The sequence below is a fragment of the Delphinapterus leucas genome, chromosome 2 (genome assembly GCF_059928025.1).
Source record: "Delphinapterus leucas isolate spDelLeu-1000000601 "Yukka" chromosome 2, BTC_Dleu_Yukka2, whole genome shotgun sequence".
NCBI classification, from domain to species: domain Eukaryota; kingdom Metazoa; phylum Chordata; class Mammalia; order Artiodactyla; family Monodontidae; genus Delphinapterus; species Delphinapterus leucas.
The window spans coordinates 155,887,654-155,910,855 of record NC_143130.1 but is presented as its reverse complement, the minus strand read 5'-3'; the positions used below and the strand labels follow the sequence as shown (position 1 = coordinate 155,910,855).

At 45.1% G+C, this 23,202-nt stretch overlaps 1 protein-coding gene across 20 annotated transcripts; it reads right to left on the bottom strand.

Moving 5' to 3' along the window:
* Nucleotides 1-2,488: 2,488 nt before the first annotated feature.
* CIPC (CLOCK interacting pacemaker) lies at nt 2,489-21,556 on the bottom strand. 20 transcript variants are annotated; one of them, XM_089908001.1, is made up of 5 exons: nt 20,640-21,534; nt 19,452-19,516; nt 15,089-16,602; nt 10,808-10,977; nt 2,489-7,498 (listed from the first exon to the last, which is right to left on the bottom strand). In XM_089908001.1, the coding sequence occupies exons 3-5, from the start codon at nt 15,222-15,224 to the stop codon at nt 6,605-6,607; spliced, it is 1,200 nt and encodes a 399-aa protein (XP_089764127.1). In that variant the 5' UTR covers nt 15,225-16,602; nt 19,452-19,516; nt 20,640-21,534; the 3' UTR covers nt 2,489-6,604. The 20 variants fall into 20 exon arrangements, 19 of the variants coding, with proteins under 19 accessions (XP_089764127.1, XP_030617806.1, XP_089764131.1 ...); XM_030761946.2 differs by having other exon boundaries at nt 15,089-15,276; XM_089908005.1 differs by lacking the exon at nt 20,640-21,534 and adding an exon at nt 20,254-20,390 and having other exon boundaries at nt 15,089-15,276.
* Between the last annotated feature and the right edge of the window lie 1,646 nt (nt 21,557-23,202).

Genomic DNA, 23,202 nt, shown 5'->3' with positions numbered 1-23,202 from the left:
ACTTGGTAAATAGGATGCAGGGCCTACTGAAGGTGCAGTTTTTTATTTGTGGGTATCTTTAAGCTTATTCTCTTCCCCTGACTCTGGGGCGACTTATGAATTTGTATCAGGGTGAGCAGAAGAGATGGTGATTTCAGCCCAGCTCTCTGGAGGGGTATTATGGTTTTACTATGTGCGAGTGGGAGCAGCTCTGGGTTTTTCGGCCAGGGCTCAGGAGCTGCCGTGCTCTCGGCCCCAGACGGAGGATAGGCTCCAAGCCAAGCACTGCCACCTGCCCAGCCAGAGGCCAAAGGCTTGTGGGTGACCCTGGAGAACAGAGGCCCTGGCCCACCTCTGTTATACAGACATTTACCAGAATTAGCGAGCACTCCTCCAAGGCCCCTGCAATTCCTGAGATAAAGTGAGGCTTTAGGAAGATTAAAGGCTGCTATTTTTACTCTCGAGCTCTGAAGCCACTCTGAAGGCCTCGCTCCAAACGCACATCATTCAACCTGACTTGGGCCCTCACGCGGGCTAGCCTCGGGATCCTACTTTCAGTTTTTATTCCCTTTCATTTCCTAACAGCTTCCACCCACTCACTGTGTTACTCCACAGGCTTTTCTCTTTCTTTCTCATCTCCTCCAGATGCTGTAATGTGAGGCAGGAACCACACAGACTGTTCTTTCAAGCAATTCTCTCATGCCTTGCATAACCATCCTTCAGAAAGAGAAACAGATAGGAAAGCCACGTGCCATAAGAACGAAGAGAGGAAAATGCCAAAGTGGTCACAGGAGTCCATGGACCCACAGAATATCTCCTTCCAGGAAACCAGTCAAAGGCTGGGTTGAGATTTACTCTCTTCCCATTAGTTGTCAGTGTGATGTTGGTAGAAAACACTATTAATTGTTCCAAGCAAATGACAACCCTTAAGGGGTGGAAGGTCATCACTTGAATTCCATTGCTGGGCTTTCGTGCAGGAAGCCTGCCTTGCTCTGTGGAGCATTTCACAGTACTTTAGAGACATCATTTTTTTGTACTTCACCATAATCCCAGGATGTCAAGTGGACAGCAAGGACTACTCCCCTTCTCTTATAATAAAGGGAACTGAGATAAAGCTGCTTTCTGCTGCCTCTTTCTCTTCAGCCACTCTGCTCGTGCTGTGTCGCCCAGGCAGACCTCTTCTCATCTCTTACCTCTCTCCCGGTGGGGATGAAAGATGATACCCAGAGCCTGGGACCAGAATAAAGTCCTTACAAAGTACCACCACATCTACATGGTCTATGACTATTTACCATTAAAGTAACGTTAATCCGACCTAAGAGCCTCCTTAGAAAACACGCAGAAACATCTCCCCTGCCAAAAAGGAAGCTTCCTAGCACGGTGCACAGAGAAGAGCTGAGGCAGCATCACACCGACTCAGGGGAGGCAAAGGGAGTGGGCCAAGAGAAATATATTAAAAGGTTATGGGAAAAAAAAAAAAAGGTTACGGGGAGAGAAATCTGGAACAAAATAAAAGCAAACTGACATATTCTCTAAAATATAAAAACCCATTATGTCCTTCATTTCAGATGAAAGAGCTATTGGCAGATGACTGACTAGGAAAGGACATAATTTGATTTAATCCCCAATTATTCTCCTTTGGGGCTAATGAGTCTTCATTCGAGAGGGCAGTCTCTTATATGGGAGTTAGTAAATCCATGTTCGCTGCAACCAGGTAAGCAAAACCAACGCAGGCTGGCAAAATGCTTCTCCCAGAGTCACATATAATAAGTTTAAAATCTGACAGAACACCTTAAAATCAACGAACCAGAGCACTAGGAACCTACTTTGTAGGCACCAGGGTTTTCTTTAAAATTTAATTGACTACCGACAGTCTCCGACTTAGGATTTTTTGACTTTACGATGGTGCGAAAGAGAGAGGCATTCTGCAGAAACCCTACTTCAAATTTTGAATTTTGATCTCTTCCCCGGCCTAGTGATGTGCAGGTAGGATCCCCTCGTGATGCTGGGCAGCCCCCAGTCAGCCACGCGATCACGAAGGTCAACAACCGATATACTTACCACCATTCTGTACTCAGACAACCGTTCTGTTTTTCACTTTCAGTACAGCAGTCAACAAATCCCATGAGCTATCCAACACATCATTATATAATAGGCTTTGTGTGAGATGATCCTGCCCAACTGCAGGCTAATGTAAGTGTTCTGGGTAAGTTTAAGGTTGGCTGGGCTAAGCTATGATGTTGGGTAGGTCAGGTGTACCACATGCATTTTTCTTTTTTTTTTTTTACATACAAAATGGTTTATTTGAATTCAGGAACTGCCTCTGTTACTAAGAACTCTGTTTTAAAGAAACAGTACAAAAAGAAAAATTCTAACCCAAGTTAAAAAACAAAAACAAAAAAACCAAGAACGCAACAAAAAAAACCTTCAAAACATTTTCCACTAACTACTGATTATAAACATGTAACAAGGAGTATAAAAAGGTATTCATTTAAATATATACAAACTCTTTTCAACTCAAACACTTTTTTAATACTTAATCGAGGAGGATATACAGGAGGAGGCGGAGAAGGGAGTGGAAAGAGGATATATTGCAACAGCCTAGGCAGTACTGTTAACTCTATGATAACTGCCAACTTTTTGTAAGAAAACTGTCTCTTTGCTTCCAATGTGGACCGGGACTCTCGGCGGGAAGGGTGCGCGGCTATTTCTCCGCTGAGCTCACTCTTTTGGATTTGATGAAGGCCATACCGCCACATGCATTTTTGACTTAGGATAATTTCAACTTATGATGGGTTTATCAGGATGTAACCCCACTGTAAAATGAGGAAGATCTGTAATTTTAAGCCTCACCTGTGACAGACAGAGATCTTACAAACGGTTAGAGATGGGAAGCACCATAGACAGAACCAGTTCCAATTCTTTATTATTCAACTGAGAGGAGTGATACCTAGAGGTTCAGTGACTTATCCAAAGTCACCCAGTTAATGAGTGACAGATGTGACAGGTGCATGGAGGTCTTTCGACCCCACTGCACCAGGCTACAAGCTGCAATTATGTCATAAAAGACGTGGATTAAACAGACATGTTTGCAACGGGCAGGTATTTCCACATACAGGAATCATGTCCAAGGGCCAGGGACGACAGTAACAGGGCTCGCCTAAGCCTTGCAGTATACACTCAGTGGCTCTCGTGTCTCTAGATTCCATCTCTATGGGAGGGTGCTTCTCTATTTCAGGAGGGACCTCTTCTAGCCATCTTTACCCATTTTTGTTTGTTTTAGTGGTCTTACAGCCATCTTTTTAAACGTTACTTAGAAAATTGTATAGAACAGAAATAATGTTTTAAGAATTAGACTATGGCAACCCTACAGGCCTTTAAATGATGATAAGCTTTTAATTTTCCCAGTGACTTAAAAACCCCAGGAGGGGTGTCCTGACTGGCCTCAGAGAGCAGGGAAGACTACACATCTCCCTGCTGAGACCCTGTAGGTGAACCTTGATGAGGAGGAGCAGAGCCTTAGGAATCACCTAGGAGAAGCAGGAAGGAAAAGGCTTGGAGATGTACTTGCTAAGGACCGCTCTGTAGTAAAAGAACTTCACTTGATATGGCTTTAGTTTATCCCAGGAGATGACTGTAGTGCTTCTGCCACTTAAAAATTCTGTTTGTGAAAGTGTCGTTATCAGATGGAGGAAATCATTGGATTGTATTCTCCTCTCTCTCCTCCCAACCTACCCAGTATAAACCTCCATGACTCCAGGGAAAGCTGCACTATCCATTTGCTTAAGTGCCTGCATCTCCCTTAAGTTCACACCGGTGAGAGTCTGAACAATGAATTTCCACAAGTTCAGTAACTAATCCCAGTATCCCCAAATGACACGAGTACGTATGTATGAAACCTAAATCAATCAAACATTTACTCGTGATTTCACTTAGCATTTTAAGCAGTTATAAAGCCCAAAGGCCAAATAGTTTTCAAGTAAGTGACTTTTATTTTTCTCTGACATTTCACAGTCAATTTCTACAAAACTTCATACTTCCTCAAAAGAATTCACATTTGGTAAATAAATCTCTACCCTAAAGAATTCATAGCTGGAAAAACACTTCAATATATGCACGAGAGTTACTTTTCTGCTGAAGGAATCATAGTAAAGTCAGACAATACCACAATCGATAAAAAGCAATGAGTGTATTAAATTACAAATGTCACCAAACTCCATTCCCATAACCAATTCAATCAGCAGCGTTTTCTAGATGTCTTTCAATACTGCCAACACAATCTGCCGAAACTTCTCTTAAGGGTTGGTTTGAGCTAAGAATGGCTTTTAGAAAACAGCAGCTTTGCCACGGAACTTCATACCAGATCAAATCACGCATCACTAAAACCACTACTACTTACAGCCTCGTGAAACCAACGGAGATCCTTCCAGTCAACTCCGAGGTTCCTCCATTTGCCGATCTGGTTTCTGGCTCCACGTGTCTGCTAGCCTCAGTGGATCTCTCCTTCCACGACCAGCTTCTCTAAGTGGCTTCATCTGCTTACTGCTCCACTAGGTAAAGAACACCCATGCTAAGAGCCCAGAGAGACTTCCACACTGAGTTACAACATCAGAGAAGAGCCGCGGGGTGGTGCTGCTTCTCCCTGTCACTCAGCAGTGAGGATCAATGACGGCTTTCATCGTCTTGTACCTGACAGGAGGGAATGCAAACCTTAATCTAGGAAGAAGAGTCCAAGACGCATAAAGCTCCACAGAGGGTTTTTCTGAAGGAATAAATTTGGTTCTCAGCAAGTGTGTTCAGATTTTTGACTCAGTAAGACTCATGACTGGTGCCCAGGCTGCTCTGAAGGCACCTGTTTCTAGAGCTTTGCTGCCAAACACTCTGCCAGAAAGGAAGCTTCCTAGCACGGCGTGCAGAGTTCCTGCAGCACCACACAGATTCAGGGGAGGCAAAGGGTGTGGGCCAAGAGAAAAATAGTAAAAGGAGCAGAGTCTGCTTAAAGGCACATTTGCTCTGATTTGTGAAATCTTTCAGAAAGCAAATGGCAGGTAATAATTCTGCATTTACCAGGAGAGTCTAAAGGTTTTACTGAGTTGTTTACTTCTAAATTGGTCGTATCTAAATTGTGCATGTTTGAGAACAAAATGCAGGCAATCTGAAGCCTTGTAATTTTAAAACTATGTTCAGAGTTACAACTACCCAGCAAGCATGAGCATTAGCTTCTGGCCTTGGTAGAACTTCAAGAACATTTTCCTTGCAGAAAAGATGAAGTTGGTCATACAGAATTTCTTACTAAAGTAATCGGTACAAAGATTTTCAAGAGGATGAAATTTTTAAATGGGAGGATAAAAAGCTGGCAACTTTACGACTTAGAAATCTAGTTTACAATGAGGCTGAAAGGGTGTGTATCATCTGTAAGTTCTCATAACGCTCTCCACTTCTAGACGGACTTCACATAACCCACTACACCTTTGGCTTTGCAGCCAAATCCAATGCACGAAAGAAACACAGAAGACTGCTCCACGTCACCGTGACGTAAGACAAATAAAAACTCTGGATGTGGAAAGAAAATGGATACGTTTTCCAATTTTTTGTGGACTTAATGTCATAACCTTATGATGATTTTAATTCAAAGTTTTTCAAGATTAATAATCATTTCTTTCCTCTTTTGTAAAAACAAGGGGGAAAAAAGATGGTAGCAGAGGGCTGACTTGTATTACACGATCGGGAACCATGAAGCTCTCTTTTAGGATTTTCACATATAAGAAAATCTTCTTTTGCATTGTTTCAAAAGAAGAGAGAGAGAGAAAAAAGCATAAATTATCAGAATCTTCCAGCTCTCAACCAAGAGATGCTAGCCATTTCTCCTTTCTTCAGACTCTGAGTCAAAAAAGCAGTTCATCAACTGTAGCTCCAGATGGTCCTAAATCCATTCCATACTTTACAAATCTGAAATATTTCACCTACCAGTTTAACAGAAATCTGGCTTATGATTGAAGTGTAGGAGTTAACGGTACTACCCCTTCCCCTTGACTTTCGAGTTTAAAGAAACAAAGCTTTAAGTGATTAAGTGCTTGCATCCAAGGACCAATGTGTGCCCAGAGCATTTTAGGTTTCTCCCAAATGGCACAATGCCTCGTAAAATGGAAACACCCTCCTCTTATATTTTCCTCTGTGACTAAGACCTTCAAGGGAAGATCCACGAAGGGCTCCTTATGTCACCTACTCCCTGGCTTGACAGGTGTCACTCTGTATGCTTGTCTGCGTCACTGCATCCCTGATCACGGTTAGTGAGTGGGATGGTGGGAAGTGACAGCTAGAGGGGCCCCACACAAGCATCTTTCCCGCTTTGCCCCGTGATCCATCGAAGTGCCTGCAGGCTAAGGAAGAGGGACTCGAGGACACCCAAATCTGAGGTCCTCAGTGGAACGGAGACAAAGGTAAACTGTGCACAGACCACAGGTTAAGACAGCAGCCAGGTATTGGCATGTGGCTTCGTAAGTGAACCGCCGAACGGTTTAAGTTTAAAAGGAAAGCTCTTACATAAGCTTTGGGAAACAGGAGTAGATAACGGTAAAAGAGTTAAAAAGAACCACTCAAGTAACAGGAAAATATGCCTTCTATGTTATATGTCTGGCTGATCGGAGAACGCTTCTAGGTCACTGCCAGGATGACCTGACCCTGATGTTAAAGACGCCTGCAGCTTGGCCCAAGCCTGAGGAGCCCTGCTCTTGGCGGCCTCGATAAATAGCCGGGTCTGCTCCTTTAGCTGGTCTAGTTCCACCTGAGTTGCCTGGTTCTGACGAATCAACTCCTTGGTTTTCAAAGTGATCTCCAGCAAACCAGATTTGTGTAGGACTACCAGGGTATTCTGAAAGCGCCTGTGCTTGCTCTGCCGCTGCTCTGAAACGCTATCTGGGCTGCGGCAGAGGTGCTCTGCAGCCCACAGAGGGGAGCTGTAAGTAGCTGACGGTGGGGACAGCGGGGAGTTGCTCTCCATCCCGTGCAGGGTACTGTCTGACGCACAGACAGGGCTGGCGGGGGAAGCAAAGGTCAGGCTGGGAGCTTTAGCCACATGGCTGCTGGACACGGGCTGAAGCGTCTGTGGACTCCCACCTGCCACCAGGCAGGGCACACCCTGAAGAGCTGAGTCCTCGGCAAGCTTGGTGCTGGGGGGCGCTGGAGTCAGGGGCCCGGGTGGGCCAGCACCAGTCTTGGTCGGCTCACTAGAAGACAGGCTTGGCCCAAGTCTCTCAGTACAGATCTTCTTCTGCATTCCACCTTCTCCTCTTTCTTCTGGGCTGAGGGAGAGGCCCCTTTTGCCTGGGTGTGGGGCTATTTTGGTGTAAGAATTGAGAATGGGCAAGTAGTTCCTGGAGTCCGGCTTTTTCTCACCAGCGTGACACGGGCTGACAGGAGACGGCACAGGCGGATGAAGGAATAGGAGCTGGGGCTGTGCTGAGATCACTTCAAAGGAGGGCTGCACAGACCACGACTGGAGCTGGGATGAGCTGCTGCCCTGAAGGAAAAAGCAAAGGAAAAGAGCAGCACACTACGTGTTACCTGCAGCTGTCCAAGAGGCAAAGCAAATACTCAGATATGAGTACAGAGCCTCCCTCACACACGGGGTAGCCCTCCTTAACATGACTGGAGATGTGGCTTAAAAATTCATTTGGGGCTGACATATATTTTTTTTCTTAAGGGAAAACTGGAGGAAATAGCTATCTTTATTCAAGTGCGATCACTTGAGAAAAAGAAACTGTAGGAAGGTCGTGAAGTAGTGACATAGTTAAGGTCACAAGTAAGGCAATAAAATTATGGATAGGGGACTTCCCTGGTGGTCCAGTGGCTAAGACTCCACGCTTCCACTGCAGGGGACGCAGGTTCGATCCCTGGTGGGGGAACTAAGATCCCGCATGCCGTGCAGTGCAACAAAAAAAAATTTTTTAATAAATAAAAATTTTTTCTTTAGAAAAGGATGGACAGTACAATTTGCCGGCATAAGTTAAAATGTGCTAATCTCAATACTATAAATGTGACTTCACACCAGTCTATCTTCATTTAGTTACATCTGGAACCTCTTTTACCTGGAAACAACTTTTGATTAAAAAGTTACATATTGTCAGGAGTCCATGGGCCCCTGTATTTAAGGCAATAACGCCCGACTACCACAAAGCTCTGCAAGGCAGGAACAGCCACCGTGTACGGGTGCTTACCACAGGCTAGCACTGTGTGTGATGTGCCACCTGCGTTGTCTCACGGAATCGCCATAATGATCCCATGAGGTAGTTATCATTTCCTTTCACAAACAGGAAACCGAGGCTTAGGAAGTTGAAATAACTTGCTTTCAGTCCCCAGGCTACTAAGCGGTGAAGATAGGATTCCATCCTCTGACTCTAAAACCCATCCAAACCGTTCTGCTACATTGCTTTTGCTCTATTACTGCTCAATGATACATAATTTTTAATTAAAGTACTGATTCAGATAGTAATCTAATAAAGAAGGGCATGGCTACTTTTCTCATGTATTTATTCATTTAAAAGATGGACTCAGACTCTTTATTACAAGGACTTTCCATGAACCTGTCTCTAATATTTAAAAGCCAGTCCAATTCCAACCCGGGGCCAGAGATATGAGTGTAGATGAGGCTACAGGCAGAGAGAGAACCTGACAGAGGCTCTTACCCTTAGTGCAGTCATGTGGTTTATCTGAGGAAAGCGATGGACTCTGCTCCCACACCGGCACCTGATTTGCATACATTTCAGCTTCTTGGATACCTGCTTAGGAACTCCTGGCCAAGTTCAACTACAGTTCATCTCCTGTGCAAAGGCTGGCATGACCTGGAGAGTCCATTCTGGAGCCCTCTTGGTGTTCAAATACACTCTGGGTGTCCATAAGCAAGCAATGCTGGGCCTAGCAACCACACTCCCCCGTCAGAGGAGATACAAAAATCAGGGGTCTTTCAAAGAAGAGATCAGCCTCGTCCAGGTCAGTCAAGAGCAGAACTTCAGGCTGTCCCCCTGCTCACTCATGCCATAAGCGTTGACCTACAAGGCAAATGGATCCAGAAAATACCTAACTCGTTGCTTTCCCAAGCTGATTTCACTGGATTATTCTTCCTAATGCTATTGTTATGCCCACTTAGATACTTAGCTTATTTGTTCTAATTTAGATTTTACAAGGTACCATTCTTACTGAGATCACCTGAGGGAATACCAGACAAGACTTTAGACTTGGATAGGATCTCAGAATCATAGGGTCTTGGATAGGATCTCTAGAATCAATCCTAGCTTCATGTTAAAGATGAAGAAAATAAAGTTCACGGTGATTAAGTAATTGTGTGTAAGATCACGCAGTCTGGTGACAGAACTGGAATCAGAGCCTCAAAAGAAAAATCCTAAAACCAAGCAGCAATAATTAAGACATTATGCGATAAGCAGAGATTTTAAAACGTGTATAATGCTTTTAAATCTGGAATGTGCTGGATTCTAGCATATGTGAAAAAACAAAACTCCGAGACTGCTCCATCAGGTCAGTCTGCCCCCAAGCCTCCTGTCTCCTGATCAAGTCCAGCAGCCTTCCCAGTGGGTCTCTGTCCTGAAGGAGATGGCTCTGCTGGACCCGCCCACTCACCCTGCAACAGCCCTCTGGAGCTGCCGGCATCACCCACGACAATCAACAAAGATGCCTAAGAAAGAGTAACCAGGGGGCCAGAGAGGAAGGCAGGGAGGAAAGAGCAGGAGACAGGAAGCCCTGAGAAGCACCGGTGGGGCCTGGACAGTCTCATCTGGGCTCCGTTTCATGTCTTTATTCTCTCGCCTCACTTCGGTGAGGAGAGCTGTGCTTCCAGCTGAGATGTGATCTGCCAAGCGAGTATCTGCAAATTCTTTTTCCAAACTCACCAGGTTGCCTTGTTGAAAATCAGTTTGTGTTGTTCAGCAATAACTAGGTAATAGTTAAGACATTAAGGTCTCCTGTCAGGCTAGAGCCACGTTCTTCTACCTAAGGTGGGAAGGTCAACAACATACAGCCAGATTTCAACCTTCACTAGCTTTGAGCAGCCGCAGCAACGGACCCATGCGAGGACTGATCTATTTTAGAGCAAAGTAGGGTAAGGTTACATGTTCTTCAAGTTCATATGATTGAGTTGTTTGTTCCAAACACTGGGGCTTAGCTTAGATTTTTATCTAAATCTTCTTTTCTTTCGTATCTAGACAATAATCACATAATTTGCATAGTTATATAAGAAAGCCTGAAACAGGGTTATTTTTCAATTCCTCAACAATGCTGGGTGGAGTCTGCTGGTATAGCCATACCTAAACCAAAGAGCTCCTTTCTCACTAATGACATAGCTTTGGCTGATTACTAAGAAAGTGCTCAGAATGTAACATGAGAAACAGGGAAATTGCCTCTACTTCTCAAAAAAATATTTCTAAAAGTCCCAGTCAAATTAAAAAGAGATCCTCTTGTTTCTACCTTAAATTCTGTCATATCTTAGCATGCACTATAGAAGTTAGGACATTTCTGCTTGGTTCCGTTTAACATGACCAAAGTATTCCAGATCGCTTTGGACAAACTAGGGATACAGAAATAAAACAGTCTTACTATCTGGAAAATAAGAACACATGTGATGACTCTTGTATTCCTTTTTCAAACACCGTCAGTAGTTGAAAGGACACATCCTCTTCCCAGCACAGAAGCACGTGTTGGTGTGGTGCCGGTGGTCTGCTTCTCACATCTCTCCTTGGCAGAGAGGGAGAAGCTCTGTGCACAGGAAGCTCAGAAACTCTGGCGTGCAAAGAAGTTATGAGAGCTCAGTCCTCCTCACCTGTTTGACCAGCACGTTCTTCATGACAACCATGGGGGCCAGTGTTGGGAAGGCACCGCTCGCAGGCTTGGCGCTCGGCCTTGGCCTGTCTTCTCGGCTCCAGCCTAAGGCGCTCAGCATGTCCTCAGACTCCATCTGCTCTGCCGAGCTCAGGCATTCAGAGCTCCCATCTGGTGGGCGGAAAAATGGTCAGTTCACTCAGGCTCTTAACCAGTCCTCCTGGGGAGCCATGGACCCCATGAAACGGAATGGAACATTTGTGATATGTGTTTTTGTGAATTTTTCTGAGGAGTAGGTATCTAACTTTCACTGGATTCTCAATGGGAGCCATAATTATCCCTCCCACCCCAAAAGATTGAGAATCACTGCCCTAGGACAGCTGACTTCCCTTCTAACTCTATTACAGACAAAAGCCTGCATCCATTTGGGTTCATGAGAAAGTAACCATCACCAGTCTACAGGAGAAGTGGGTAAAGCCTTCGAAGTTAGCTCATTACTTTTAAGAATCTGTGGTTGAAAGGGAAGAGGGGTGTGCGTGTGACTTGGGGCAAGATTAATAATTAATTAACCTTTAGAGGCTCTGGGCACTACATGATGTAACAATAACAACAAAAACAAAACCAACCTATAAAACCTCAAGACTTACCTCCACTCTGAAATTAAAATAGTTTCCTCCTAAGTTTTCTAATTGTAAAATTCTGGATAAGTTCATCAAGGTGAGGTTTACAATGTGCCTTTCTTTGTTTTCCTCCTCCACCCAGTTAAGCACCTCCTTTGTTAGGGTCCTAAATGCACGCTGAGTGTGCCCACTGGGGGTTCTGCACAATGGGTGATGGAAAGATACTCTCTGCCACAAAGAAAAGAAGGCTGCTCTATGTGAAATCCATACAGAGAGGGCTTAATTAGCTCCCTGCTGGAGTAAACCAAGAGACTGCAGTAACCCTGCCAGTGAGGAGTCTGGGAATACCCTAAATGCTCATCAAGAATCTCAGAGTCGTCTGGGTGAGGCAGGACTGGAATGTGACTGTAATTTAGAAGAGAGCAACTGTCAACACTTGCATTTAATCAGATTCTCCAAAGACGCTTTTTAGAAATTACTGGTGTTGGGGTCTTCCCCTCACTCTACTGAATTGATTTATCTGGTGTCCAGGCACGTGTTATTTTCACAAAGCACTACAAGTAATCCAAATGTGCACCTCTAGTTAAGAACTATCCGGTCAGAAACAAAGGACTTCAGAAGAAAAGTGCGTACCTTGTACGTGTATCTTGGTTTCTAAATGTCATTCTGCACAAAAAGGAAACCAGGGCTCCTTGGAGAAATGGCCGATATCTTTGGCAGGGAAGGTGCAAGATGAGCCTGGACATCTTACTGTCCCAGAAAGCAAGGAAGTGCTCCAACACAAATGGGGACATGTCAAAGACACAGGCGCCACCTAGAAGGGACTCCCACTGACCAAATGTGGGGCAATTTGAGTATCAAAAATAATAATGATAATGGATTGACAAACAAAATCACAAAAAAATTCCGTGAATCCACAGTGATGCTCTAAAAAGGGGGCAGAGGAGAGAAGCACTTCTTTAGAGAAGATGACTGTCAGCTAATAAAATATACAAGGAATGATAGAATTAGATCACCATTTTCAAACCACAAATGTAATTGGTTCAGGCAAGGATCATCAATGGAGGCTAAAATCACTAGTCAAGAGTCTGCTGGGGAACAGGACAGTCACACAATCTCAAAGTATCATCCCATAAATTGCTCATGAATTACAAAGAGAAAAGAGTACTTTTGCAATAAAGAAATCTGGTATACATCTACTCCTTTAATCAGAGTGTCACCAAGAATAAGACACACTTAGGAGTCACCTTATGTGTTGCAATGAGAAGGATATAACATCAAAAATTTAGTTTTCTATTAAAAAAATGTTTAGCTATTTCTGATAATGGGGAAGCGACCAGAGAAATCCAGTGTGAAACATTCTACAAGAGAACAGGCCTAACTCCTTTAAAGATGACGATGTCCCGAAAAAAAGAACGGGAAGACGAAGGAGCTGGTCTAGACTAAACAAGATTTAAAAGACAGGGACAGAGCTTCTCTGGTGGCACAGTGGTTAAAAATCCACCTACCAAGGCAGGGGACACTGGTTCGAGCCCTGGTCCGGGAAGATCCCACATGCCGCGGAGCAACTAAGCCTGTGCACCACAACTACTGCGCCTGTGCTCTAGAGCCCGCGATCCACAACTACTGAGCCCACGTGCCACAACTACTGAAGCCCATGCGTCTAGAGCCTGTGCTCCGCAACAAGAGAAGCCACCGCAGTGAGAAGCCCACGCACCACAACGAAGAGTAGCCCCAGCTCGTCGCAACTAAAGAAAGCCAGCGCAGCAAAGACCCAACGCAGCCAAAAATTAAATAAATTTTAAAATTAAAAAAAAAAAAGACAGGGACAATTAAATGAAATGCACAGCCTTCAACTGGGTTCTGGACCCAAAACAAACAAATATACAAAAAGATTAACAATTATAAAGGCCACTATTGGGACAATGGGAAAAATCTCAATATGGACTGCAGCTAATTAATAATTGCAAATTACATCACATCCCAAGGTAACTGGAACAATAACTCAGGCACTGACGAAACCACTGGCACCTGGCCCAGATGTGACTGAAGGTATTCACTAGGGCCACTTTCTGGAGCACAGTGTATCTGAGTATTTTTGATACTGCCTTATGTGAACAGCACAATACTTCTTAAGGCACTTCTGCATAGAGAATAGGAAACTTTCAGAAAAACTATCCAGACTTTGGGACATGCTACAGAACAGCTGGTCTGACAGAACTGAAGTTATTGGAAGAAGTACCAAAATGGCCACAGTATTGAGAATAACAGGGGGTGGGAGTACGGTTAATGTTTGTTTTCTTCTTTGCATGTACCTAAATCTCTAAGCTTCTACCATGAGCATGTATTACCTTCATGATATGAAAAACAGACAAAAAACAAACACGATATTAAAAGAAAGAAAAAAAAAAGACACTAGGCCTGCAAAGTTTCCCAAACCTGTCTGATCACAGGAATCACCAGAGACACTCGTAAAAATATAAAACTCACATTCCGGGTCCTCCCCCAGACCCTCAATATCACAGTCTCCAGAAGAGGGGTCTGGTGATCAGTATTTTTAACAAATGCCTCAGACGAGCCTTATGATGAGGCAAGCTTGGGAAACAATGCTAAAAGATTGAGAAGAAAAACCCAAAGGGCTATAAACCTGCCCTCCCTTCCCTGAACTGTCCTTATTCTAATCCCTAGGACGGTGCTCTGTTCCTCTGAGAAACAGTCTATTTATAATTTGGCTTCCCGTGCAGCATACCTACAGGGAGAAAATACACCAATCTAAGGGTGATTGAGTTCTAGGTTTCCTAACAGCCGCATTTCTCACTATAAATTAATAAATCAACACGGTGGATTGGTAAGTCTCTGTGGGCTGGATAATATAAATCTTTCTCCAGGAGAGGGCTCCACTCTCAGGATGCTAACCCAGCCAGAATCCCCTGGCATCACCCCTCTGCCTCCCCTGGGCCAAAATGTTGACACTAGAGCCATATTTAAGCCACTACTCTCGGACCTGGAAATAAAAAAGCCTCGGCACAAAATTTAAAGATTTATTGGGTATGCAACTAGTCCTTTCAGATAAAGTTTAAGACAAACCAATAAGGAAAACTGTCTCGCTTTCTTGTCTCTAACAGATACTCAAGTTTGGAATATGGCCAGGAGGCTCATAGTCCAAAGACAAAAGGCACAAATACTGGCAGGGATGGGTTATGGGGGGAAATGTTTTTAAACACAGCAAACACTTTCTCAGCAAAAAAGTTATCTTAACAAATTATATACTACTTTTGTTTAATTTGTTATATGTGGTGACAACACGCCGGTATTTTCCCCTGCAATGTAACTATTCCTATGAAAAAAGAGGTAAGACAATAGAATTATGAGTATTTAAATATATTTTTCCAGTAGCCACTTGCCACAGTTGGAAATATAAGATTTAAAGTTGAGGGTCTAAGTGGAAAAAAGATGTCATATCATTCCTTCAGAACTAACCCCACTGTGACTGGGATGAGTATCCCGCCACATGGCAACAGAATCACCATTTGAAGAGATCAGAAAACTATTTCTCCTGTGGGTGAAATCGTCCCATCCTTATCACACAAATGAGTTTTTACGGAGGACGTTTTTCAGGCAAATCACTCATTACAATGTAGAAATGATAAGGTATTTTTAACCTGAAAATCCAGAGTCCTTATCTGACTCAGCAGCCGCCATGCCGAGTTGATGAGACACTTTTTTCATCTCTGGGCCTTTGCTCAGTTTGGCTGAGAGCCTTCTAGAGCCCTCTCTGGATGGGTTCTTCCTCTGCATGTTTTACTGGGCTGGAAGTGCATTCACCAGTACTCTTTTCCTCTGGACTGCCCTGTGAAAAACAATTACGTAAGAAGTCATTGCCTGAAGAGCTGAGACAGGTGAGGCAAATGGTGAGTAAACTAAGGGCAAAGAACACCAGCGGCGCTCACTTGCTCTGTGCGCACTTTCTCAGCGGTCTCAGCTGACAAAGGCTACAAGTTTACTCAACAGTAGAATGGTTTCCACCCAAAAGGAGGTTCACTGTCCTCTCGCTGCCCTCTAACTCCATTACAAATGCAAAGCATACAAACCACGTCCTCAGTGGAAGCTTTGTAGACTGCTAACAAAGGCACATTTGATTAGGCTTTCTGGAATGCTCCCTGAGGGAGGAAAGCAGAGGGGATGCCCACCTCGGACCAGGCTTGCCTCCCAGGATACATCTGCAGGCCTGGGACTTTCTGCCACCTCCCAGAGTATAGTTTCTCAAATTAACTTTCCACTTCTTTGGATGAGGTAGTGAACAGAGTAAAAACAACTCCTTATATATGCATGCTACATTTTGGCTTAAAAAGCACTTCTATGCACACATAAGACCATATGTAATAGTGTTTTGATTCCACAGACGCCCATAACATTATTGCTGCTAAGGTTCTTTCCTTGAGCCTCACAATGTCCTCCTCAGCTGCTATCCCACTTTACAGAGGAGGAAGCTGAGGCTCAGATAAGTTACATTCAGTCATTTAAAAATATATATTGGACTTCCCTGCTGGTGCAGTCGTTAAGAATCCGCCTGCCAATGCAGGGGACACAGGTTCAAGCCCTGGTCCAGGAAGATCCCACATGACACACAGCAACTATGCCCGTGCGCCACAACTACTGAGCCTGCGCTCTAGAGCCCGTCAGCCACAACTACTGAGCCCGTGCACCACAACTACTGAGCCCATGCACCACAGCTACTGAAGCCCGTGCGCCTAGAGCCCGCGCGCCTAGAGCCCGTGCTCTGCAACAAGAGAAGCCACGACAATGAGAAGTCCGCGCACTGCGACGAAGAATAGCCCCCACTCGCCACAACTAGAGAAAGCCCGCATGCAGCAACGAAGACCCAACGCAGCCAAAAATAAATAAATAAATAATTTAAAATAAATAAATAAATAAAAATATTTATCGAGTGCCTGCTATGAACCAGGCATCGTGCTAGGAACGGGGGTATAGAGTGAATCAAACAGACCTGGTCGTCCACTTCCTGGAAAGACGCCTAGATTTGATCCAGTGATACACAGCTAGTCCAAAGCAGATCCAGAACTAGGCTAACAGTGCAAAGTACGAGAGCAATGAGCCCTTCAAGATATTTTAACAAGGCCCTCTGAATCGCCAAGGGATGCCAGCTGTAAGGATACTGCAGGGATAAAGAGAACAGGGGACCAACAGGGAAAACAATAATAATAATGGAACTGCAAAGTGCTATAGTCTGAATGTTTGTGTCCCCCCAAAATTCATATATGAAATCCTGACTCCCAAAGATGATGGTATTAGGAGGTGGGGCTTAAGTCATGAGGGCTTCACCTCATGGGATTAGAGCTTTACAAGAGGCTCCAGAGAGGTCCCTAGCGCCTTCCACCACAGTCAGTGAGAAGTCTGTGACCTGAAAGAGGGCTTTCCCTGGACCATGCTGGCACCCTGAGCTTGGACTCTCAACCTCTAGAACTGTGAGAAATAAATTTCTGCGGTTTATAAGCTACCCAGTCTGCGGTATTTTGTTATGACAGCCCAAATGGACTAAGATAGTAGGTTTAAGCAACACCCAGTGGCGTTTTTATTCACAATCCATTCTCGACTCCATCCATTCGTCCTTCTGAGTAGAGGGAAACATGGCCCCCTGCCAAACAGCACTGTATCTGAAATACCCTGAAAATGCCGAGTGTGAACATTTCTGCTAATACAGGATCTAGCGAAGAACATTAACTACTCCAGAAGCAGAGGAGGGATTCAACATAAAATTAGATAGAAGACAAGGAGGTTTACAGGCAGCCCTGAGAAACCCTCTTGCTCATACTTTTGCATACGGTAGAAGCGGACTAAAGGGAACGCACATTGATCAGAATTTTAAACTCAATTCCAAGTAAAAATTATTTTGTACCATATCTAACTCATTCAAGGGGACTGGCTTCCCCATTCAATCCACGTCAACCAAGCACTCTGACAGACCACGTTTAGTGCTACGTGCATGAAAGATAAACAATGGCACTGTCACATCTTGCATGACACTATGCCAAAGCACATGTCTCTACTGGACGGCTATGAAGTTTGACGGCATGGAAAATCCAGTTTAAAAAGCAGAATAAAATGTATAACTATCTCTAATTAAATCAGGATCCTTTTGTATGAAACCCAACAAACGTACATAGTTTCATTTTCCTGAAATAATACTGTCTGAAAGTGAATGGAGGGCTTTTTCAAAAATGGAAGCAGACATCGGTGATGGATGGGCAATGAGACTTGAATTAAGTCTGAACCTACTATTGACTTAGATGAGGAAGATAGCTCATGTTAGCTGCAACTACTTAAGACCTTGACAAAGTTTCACAGTATCTTATGAAATGGATTATTTCACAGGCATTTTAGATAAAGCACTTCAACTTCTACAATCCTTGTGACAAGACAACGAACAAGGTCTTGCTACTGTTATTAAAGTGTAGTCAACGGAGCTACAGAAAATACACAGGAATTTATCTGGCTCATCTGAGAGTAGGACAATATTGGCTGTGGAATCAAAATGCTGAAACATTGACGTTAAAAGGAGAACAGATGCTAAAATTTTAGATCCTGGGGAACTGGTGGCAATTGGAAATAAAGAATGCATAATCTACTTTAGAATAGTGAACTGAGCACTTTGGATGTGGGAGCCTCTGTCCTAAGTAAAGTTCTCTTCAAGCAGCAGGTAGTCTTAGTGTCCCAGGGAAGTTCAAGTGGGAAAGAGAATGAAGGGCTACATGCCATCTTGACCTGTTCTCCCTGAGAGAGGCACTTCCCTCCTGGGAGTGACGCTGAGGACGTCAATTAGCCAGTGAACAACAGACCCATTCATACACAGCACCAGACGAGGCCCTCGATAAGAGAGAGGCAGAGTGATGGCATTTACTACTGGTGCTCTCAAACCCGGGGCCACACCAATGGCGAAGTTTGAAAACCTCAAGAAGATTTTTTTTTGCCTCTTCAGTATTATTTTACAATAAAGTTAGATGCTCATAAGCTGATCAGGGGTTGAAAATGGGTTACCAAGCTCATACCCACTGTGCCATCTCTGCTTCCTGGCACAAACTGGAAACCACTACGACTGCCCTACAAACATCTCAGATCCTCACAAGCCTAACTCTGCATTAGGAGGACTCCAAGTTAAGCTTGGATTGACCCTAAATGGGCCTCTTACGAGTGCACGTGTAACACACTGTCCAAAAGGTTCCCACAGAGAATACACACTAAAACTCACAATGGAAAGTGAATCAATGAATCTAGAGGTTTACATAAATAGGTATAAGATAAAATTCTAACAAGTGCCCCACAGCACTTGTTTCTTCTATTTATGCACTTCTTACATTAGAGTCTAATTATCTGTTCATCTCTTCAACCTCAAGGGTTGTCTTTTCATCTTTGCAACCTCAGCACCCAACAATTAATGTGTGAGGTACTCACAGAATAATAAATTGCAACAACTCTTCTGTCGTGCTGAGTCTTGCTGACAGCCCTAGCAGCTTTAGCTGTCACCAAAATACCTGAACAGCTTGAAGGTCAAGAGTCTGCATTTCCAAACACCACGGTCACCTCACGTCCAGGTCTGGTCTCCTGCAGGAAACAGGTATCTCATCCACCCCTTATTCTAAGCTGAAACCTCAGGGGTAAATCCAGCAACCAAATTAGAGGTTGGTCTAATCCACAAACAATCTCTATGGAGATTTAGGCCTATGATAAAAAGGAGACCCAAGGTGTACAAGGGAAGGATCTGAAATGCTGCTCACAGATCTCTCCTTTTATAGATACTTGGCAACTTTCCTGAGAGCTCAAGTTCTTTTTAAAATGTGTCATGTGTTTAACAGGCATGCATGAACAGAGGTGTGAGGTGAAAGCCCAAGCAGAGGCTTAAATACAGTAAAGCGACAAGGCCATAGAAAATCAAGACCTTACCACCCAGAAAGCCATGAGTAATTGCTGGAATTATAAATACATTACTAGGAATTATAAATACATTACTAGGTTTTCTCTGAAGTCATTTTCTCTTGGTCTGCATATTCAGAGATGCCATTCTGGGGGAATGTCTGTGGATTTTTTAACAAAGGAGGAAAAAAAACCCGTCTACCTAAATCTCTAATATTCATCTTCCCCTTCACATCCATTTCCATGCTCCAGCTTGGCTGCAAATTCATGTCAAAGATCCTGAACAGACAATGTCCTCTGTTTGGAACCTGGTATGGCTCATTCCACTCTCCTCTTTCAAAGAGAAGATAAGATTAGAGAACTTCCTCAAATCCCCTGCTTGGAGAAGGGTTCACAGTTAACAGTGCCCACCCACCCCCCATTCGCACCAGCCCACGATGCATCTGTGCCAGGCAGCAGGAGCGCCCTCCAGGCATCCACCAGCCTGCCAGCTCAGCAGGGCAGAACTGGGCAGACCCTAGGACTGTGCTGTGACTGGCATACCACCAGCCTCCCAGGGCAAACGCCCAGGCAACGCTTACTGCCAGGACTTGGGCAATAACAGGGAGCCTGGCTGCGGCCTGTGCCCTGGGCCTGGATCAGAGCTCCTCTGAACCCGCCCACACTAACCACTAACTCCTTACTTGGCAATGCCCACCTTCTCTCCCACCTCCCCACCCCCTGGCACCACGCCTGGCAAGCTGGTCACCCAGGGGAAAGAACCAGCCAAGTGGGTGACAGCAAGTCTCTGAAAAAGACAGCACACCTGTGCCCCGGGCCCAGAACAGAGCACTACCCCTCATCCCCAAACGGGAGGCCCAGGACCCTCAAAGGGTTACCAGCTCCCGCGCTCACTCACCTGCACATTCCCTGCCCCTCTGCTCACAGCACGGCGGGCCTCCAGGCGCTCCCCCGCCGGGATGCCCAGCCGGCTGTTGCCCCCAGGGCTAGATCAGGGCTCACCCGCCCTAACAGTCTTACCCCAATTGCTCCCTCCACACAGCCCCCTCCTCACCCGCGATCTCCTCTGCCACGCAGTCCTGACCCTCGCAGCAAAACCGACCAACTAAATGCGGGAGGAACGCACCACCCCCTGCTCCCATCATCTGGCCCTCTCTCCCCCGAAAGTCCCGGCTCTGCCTCTTGCCTACCTTGCTTCCCTTCTTCTCTTCCCTACTCCCACTTCCTTTTCCCACGCTCCTCGCCCAAACCCTCCCCCTTCACCCTCAGCCCTCCTTTTCTCACCTAGGACCGAGGTCGCTGCTCCGCGACCGGACGACCCGCGAGTAGAGTGGCGCATGCGCGAGCCCGGCCCCGCGGCTCCATGACAACCCCGTTGTCGTCGGGTCTCAAGCTATCCCCCAGGCCTCCCGCCCATTTCTCCTCCCCCCCAGCCTCCGCGACGGCTTTCGCCAGCCACGTGACACGGCTCGGACGACCCGGCACCACCGAGACTGCTCGCTGTTCTCCTAGAAGGCCCCTTGGCGGCGCCCGCTGTTTCGTCTCCGCCGGAAGATGACGTCGGCACGCCTATCAGGGAGGCGCGGGCGTCCTTAAGAGGTCGGCGCGCTCTCCGCGGAAGTTGGGCGTCTCTATGGTTGGTTCTCCAGGCCCAGCCGCCATTTTGTACGGGGATCTTGAGCAACGAGCTGCTGGGGGGCGTGTTTCAGAGGCGAGGTCCGGAGAAGCAGGGGTGGGCCGGCTTCTAGTGGACAGGGCAGGAGGGGTGACTCTTCCGGGGGCGTGGGTGGAAGTCGGCTGGGGGAAACAGCGCTCTCGGTTTGTACAGAGGCACGCCGTTAGGGTTGGGGACCGGGACAGGCCATGCTGACTTGCAGGCGAGCCTGTGCGGAGGCGGCCGGCGTGGGAGGGGAGGCTGGCAGCCTCTCCTTGTCTCGGCCCGAAAGAGGCTTGCCCGGACCGCCTGGCGTGCTGGTCACTTTGTTGCCACGCCTGTCGCAGCGGTTGGTTTACGTCCCCTACCATCCTTCCAGATGATGCTTCACGAGGCAGGGACGCAATTAGTATTTCTTGTGGGATGATTACATGTCATTTTATGTATGACTCACTTTGTCCTGTGCAACTGACCGAGATGTTGAGTTTCACATGGATCCTGTTTCTCACGCCAGTTCTTGAAGTGTCATAACGAACCCACTAAAGAAAAAAAGGGGTTGGGATCATTTAAAGTTCTGATGCGTTGAATCAGTGAAGGTTACTTCTTAGGTTAGAAAAATTCCTTCACAGGTGGAAAAGAGGACACGGTGAATGTAAAGATTGCTCACCGGTAGAGGCAAGTTCTAGAGCTGACGTGTCCAGTAGGTTAGCCAATAGTCACTAGGAGGTATTGAAACTGATTAAAATTAAGATGACAAGTGGGTTTCTCATTCACGCTGTCCACATTTCAAGTCCTCAATAACCACACGTAGCTAATGGCTACTTTATTGGTACAGCACATTGCCAGCATCACAGAGAATTACATTGGATCTAGATGGTGGGGCAGGGGAAACACTCCCTATGTTGGTAATCCAAGCCTTGCTAAGTGCTGCTAGGTCATAAGTAATCACATTAGTCCTCCAGACACAGATAATGCTAATGTATTACCAGGCATGAATGTATTTATTAGCATGAGCTCTACCAACAAATAATAATTGAATGCCTGCAGCGTGTAAGGCTTTTGTTTAGGGGATGGAGGGAGTGAAAACTATAGTTAACAATTATCTAGTAATTAAGAACCAGGCAGCTTTACATGCATTCTCTTATGATGCCTGTACAAATTAATGAGGTCGCTGTTATTAACGTCTCCATTTTATAGATGAGGGCACTGAAGTTTATGTCCACGATGACAAAACTACTAAGCCCTGGATCTTTCTGAGGCAGAATAAGACAGTTTTTGCCCTCAAATACCTTAGAATCCGATATGGGAAAAAGACATGTTCTAATAAATAGTATGAGAGAGAATGTGATAAATGTCAGAGGATTCTGAACAAAATCGAGTTAATAAAATCAAGGGAGTGAAAAATAACCTTCCGCTTGTTTTCTGTTTGTTGTGGAAAGAGGAAGAGACCAGGAAGTAAAACTGTAAGAAGGACAGGTAAAGGTAGGATATCCAGTAATGGAAGCGGGTGAGCGCAGAATGCATGCCAGCCAAAAGAGAATAAATGAAATAAACAAAGGCGTGAGGATTATTTTAATCCTCCAAAAGTGCAAGTAAGTCAAACTTCCCTGATTTTAGCTATCTTATGACCCGACGGCCATGCTGTATCAATAACTTGAACTTCAAAGACAAGTGCGGTAGTGGGACCAAATGAATCAGACTAAGTTACTGATAGGTGTAATTTTAATTGAGCTACTGTACGGTCCTATGTAATTAGATACATAGAATCAGCAATTCATGAAAATGGGTAATGAATCTTTTTATAGAGCCAAACGAATGTAAAAATTTTTCTTTCTTTGCTAATTCACCAGGGTTTGTAAATCAGCATCTCTGTTGATACTTTCCTATCAGAGTGATGCGAGTTCTTTCAATCTTTGTTGTCACACTCTTGTTTACGTGGCTAAGGTTTCCGTGGCCGAGAGTGGTTTTCCAAGCACCATTGCTTCTTGCTGTATAATCCTTTCCTGTTTGAGTCCTCACTACCAGTTGTGGTTCAAGACTCATTTTGCCACCACTGCTGCCAGCAGGGGGAGACCTGCTCCTTTAAATGCTACACTTAGGGAATTGCAAGTAGGCTTCTTCTCCTTTCTGCCCTCACGGAGCGTCACAGACTGGAGGTCAGAAACTGCACCTCTGCCCAGCTTACTTCATTAA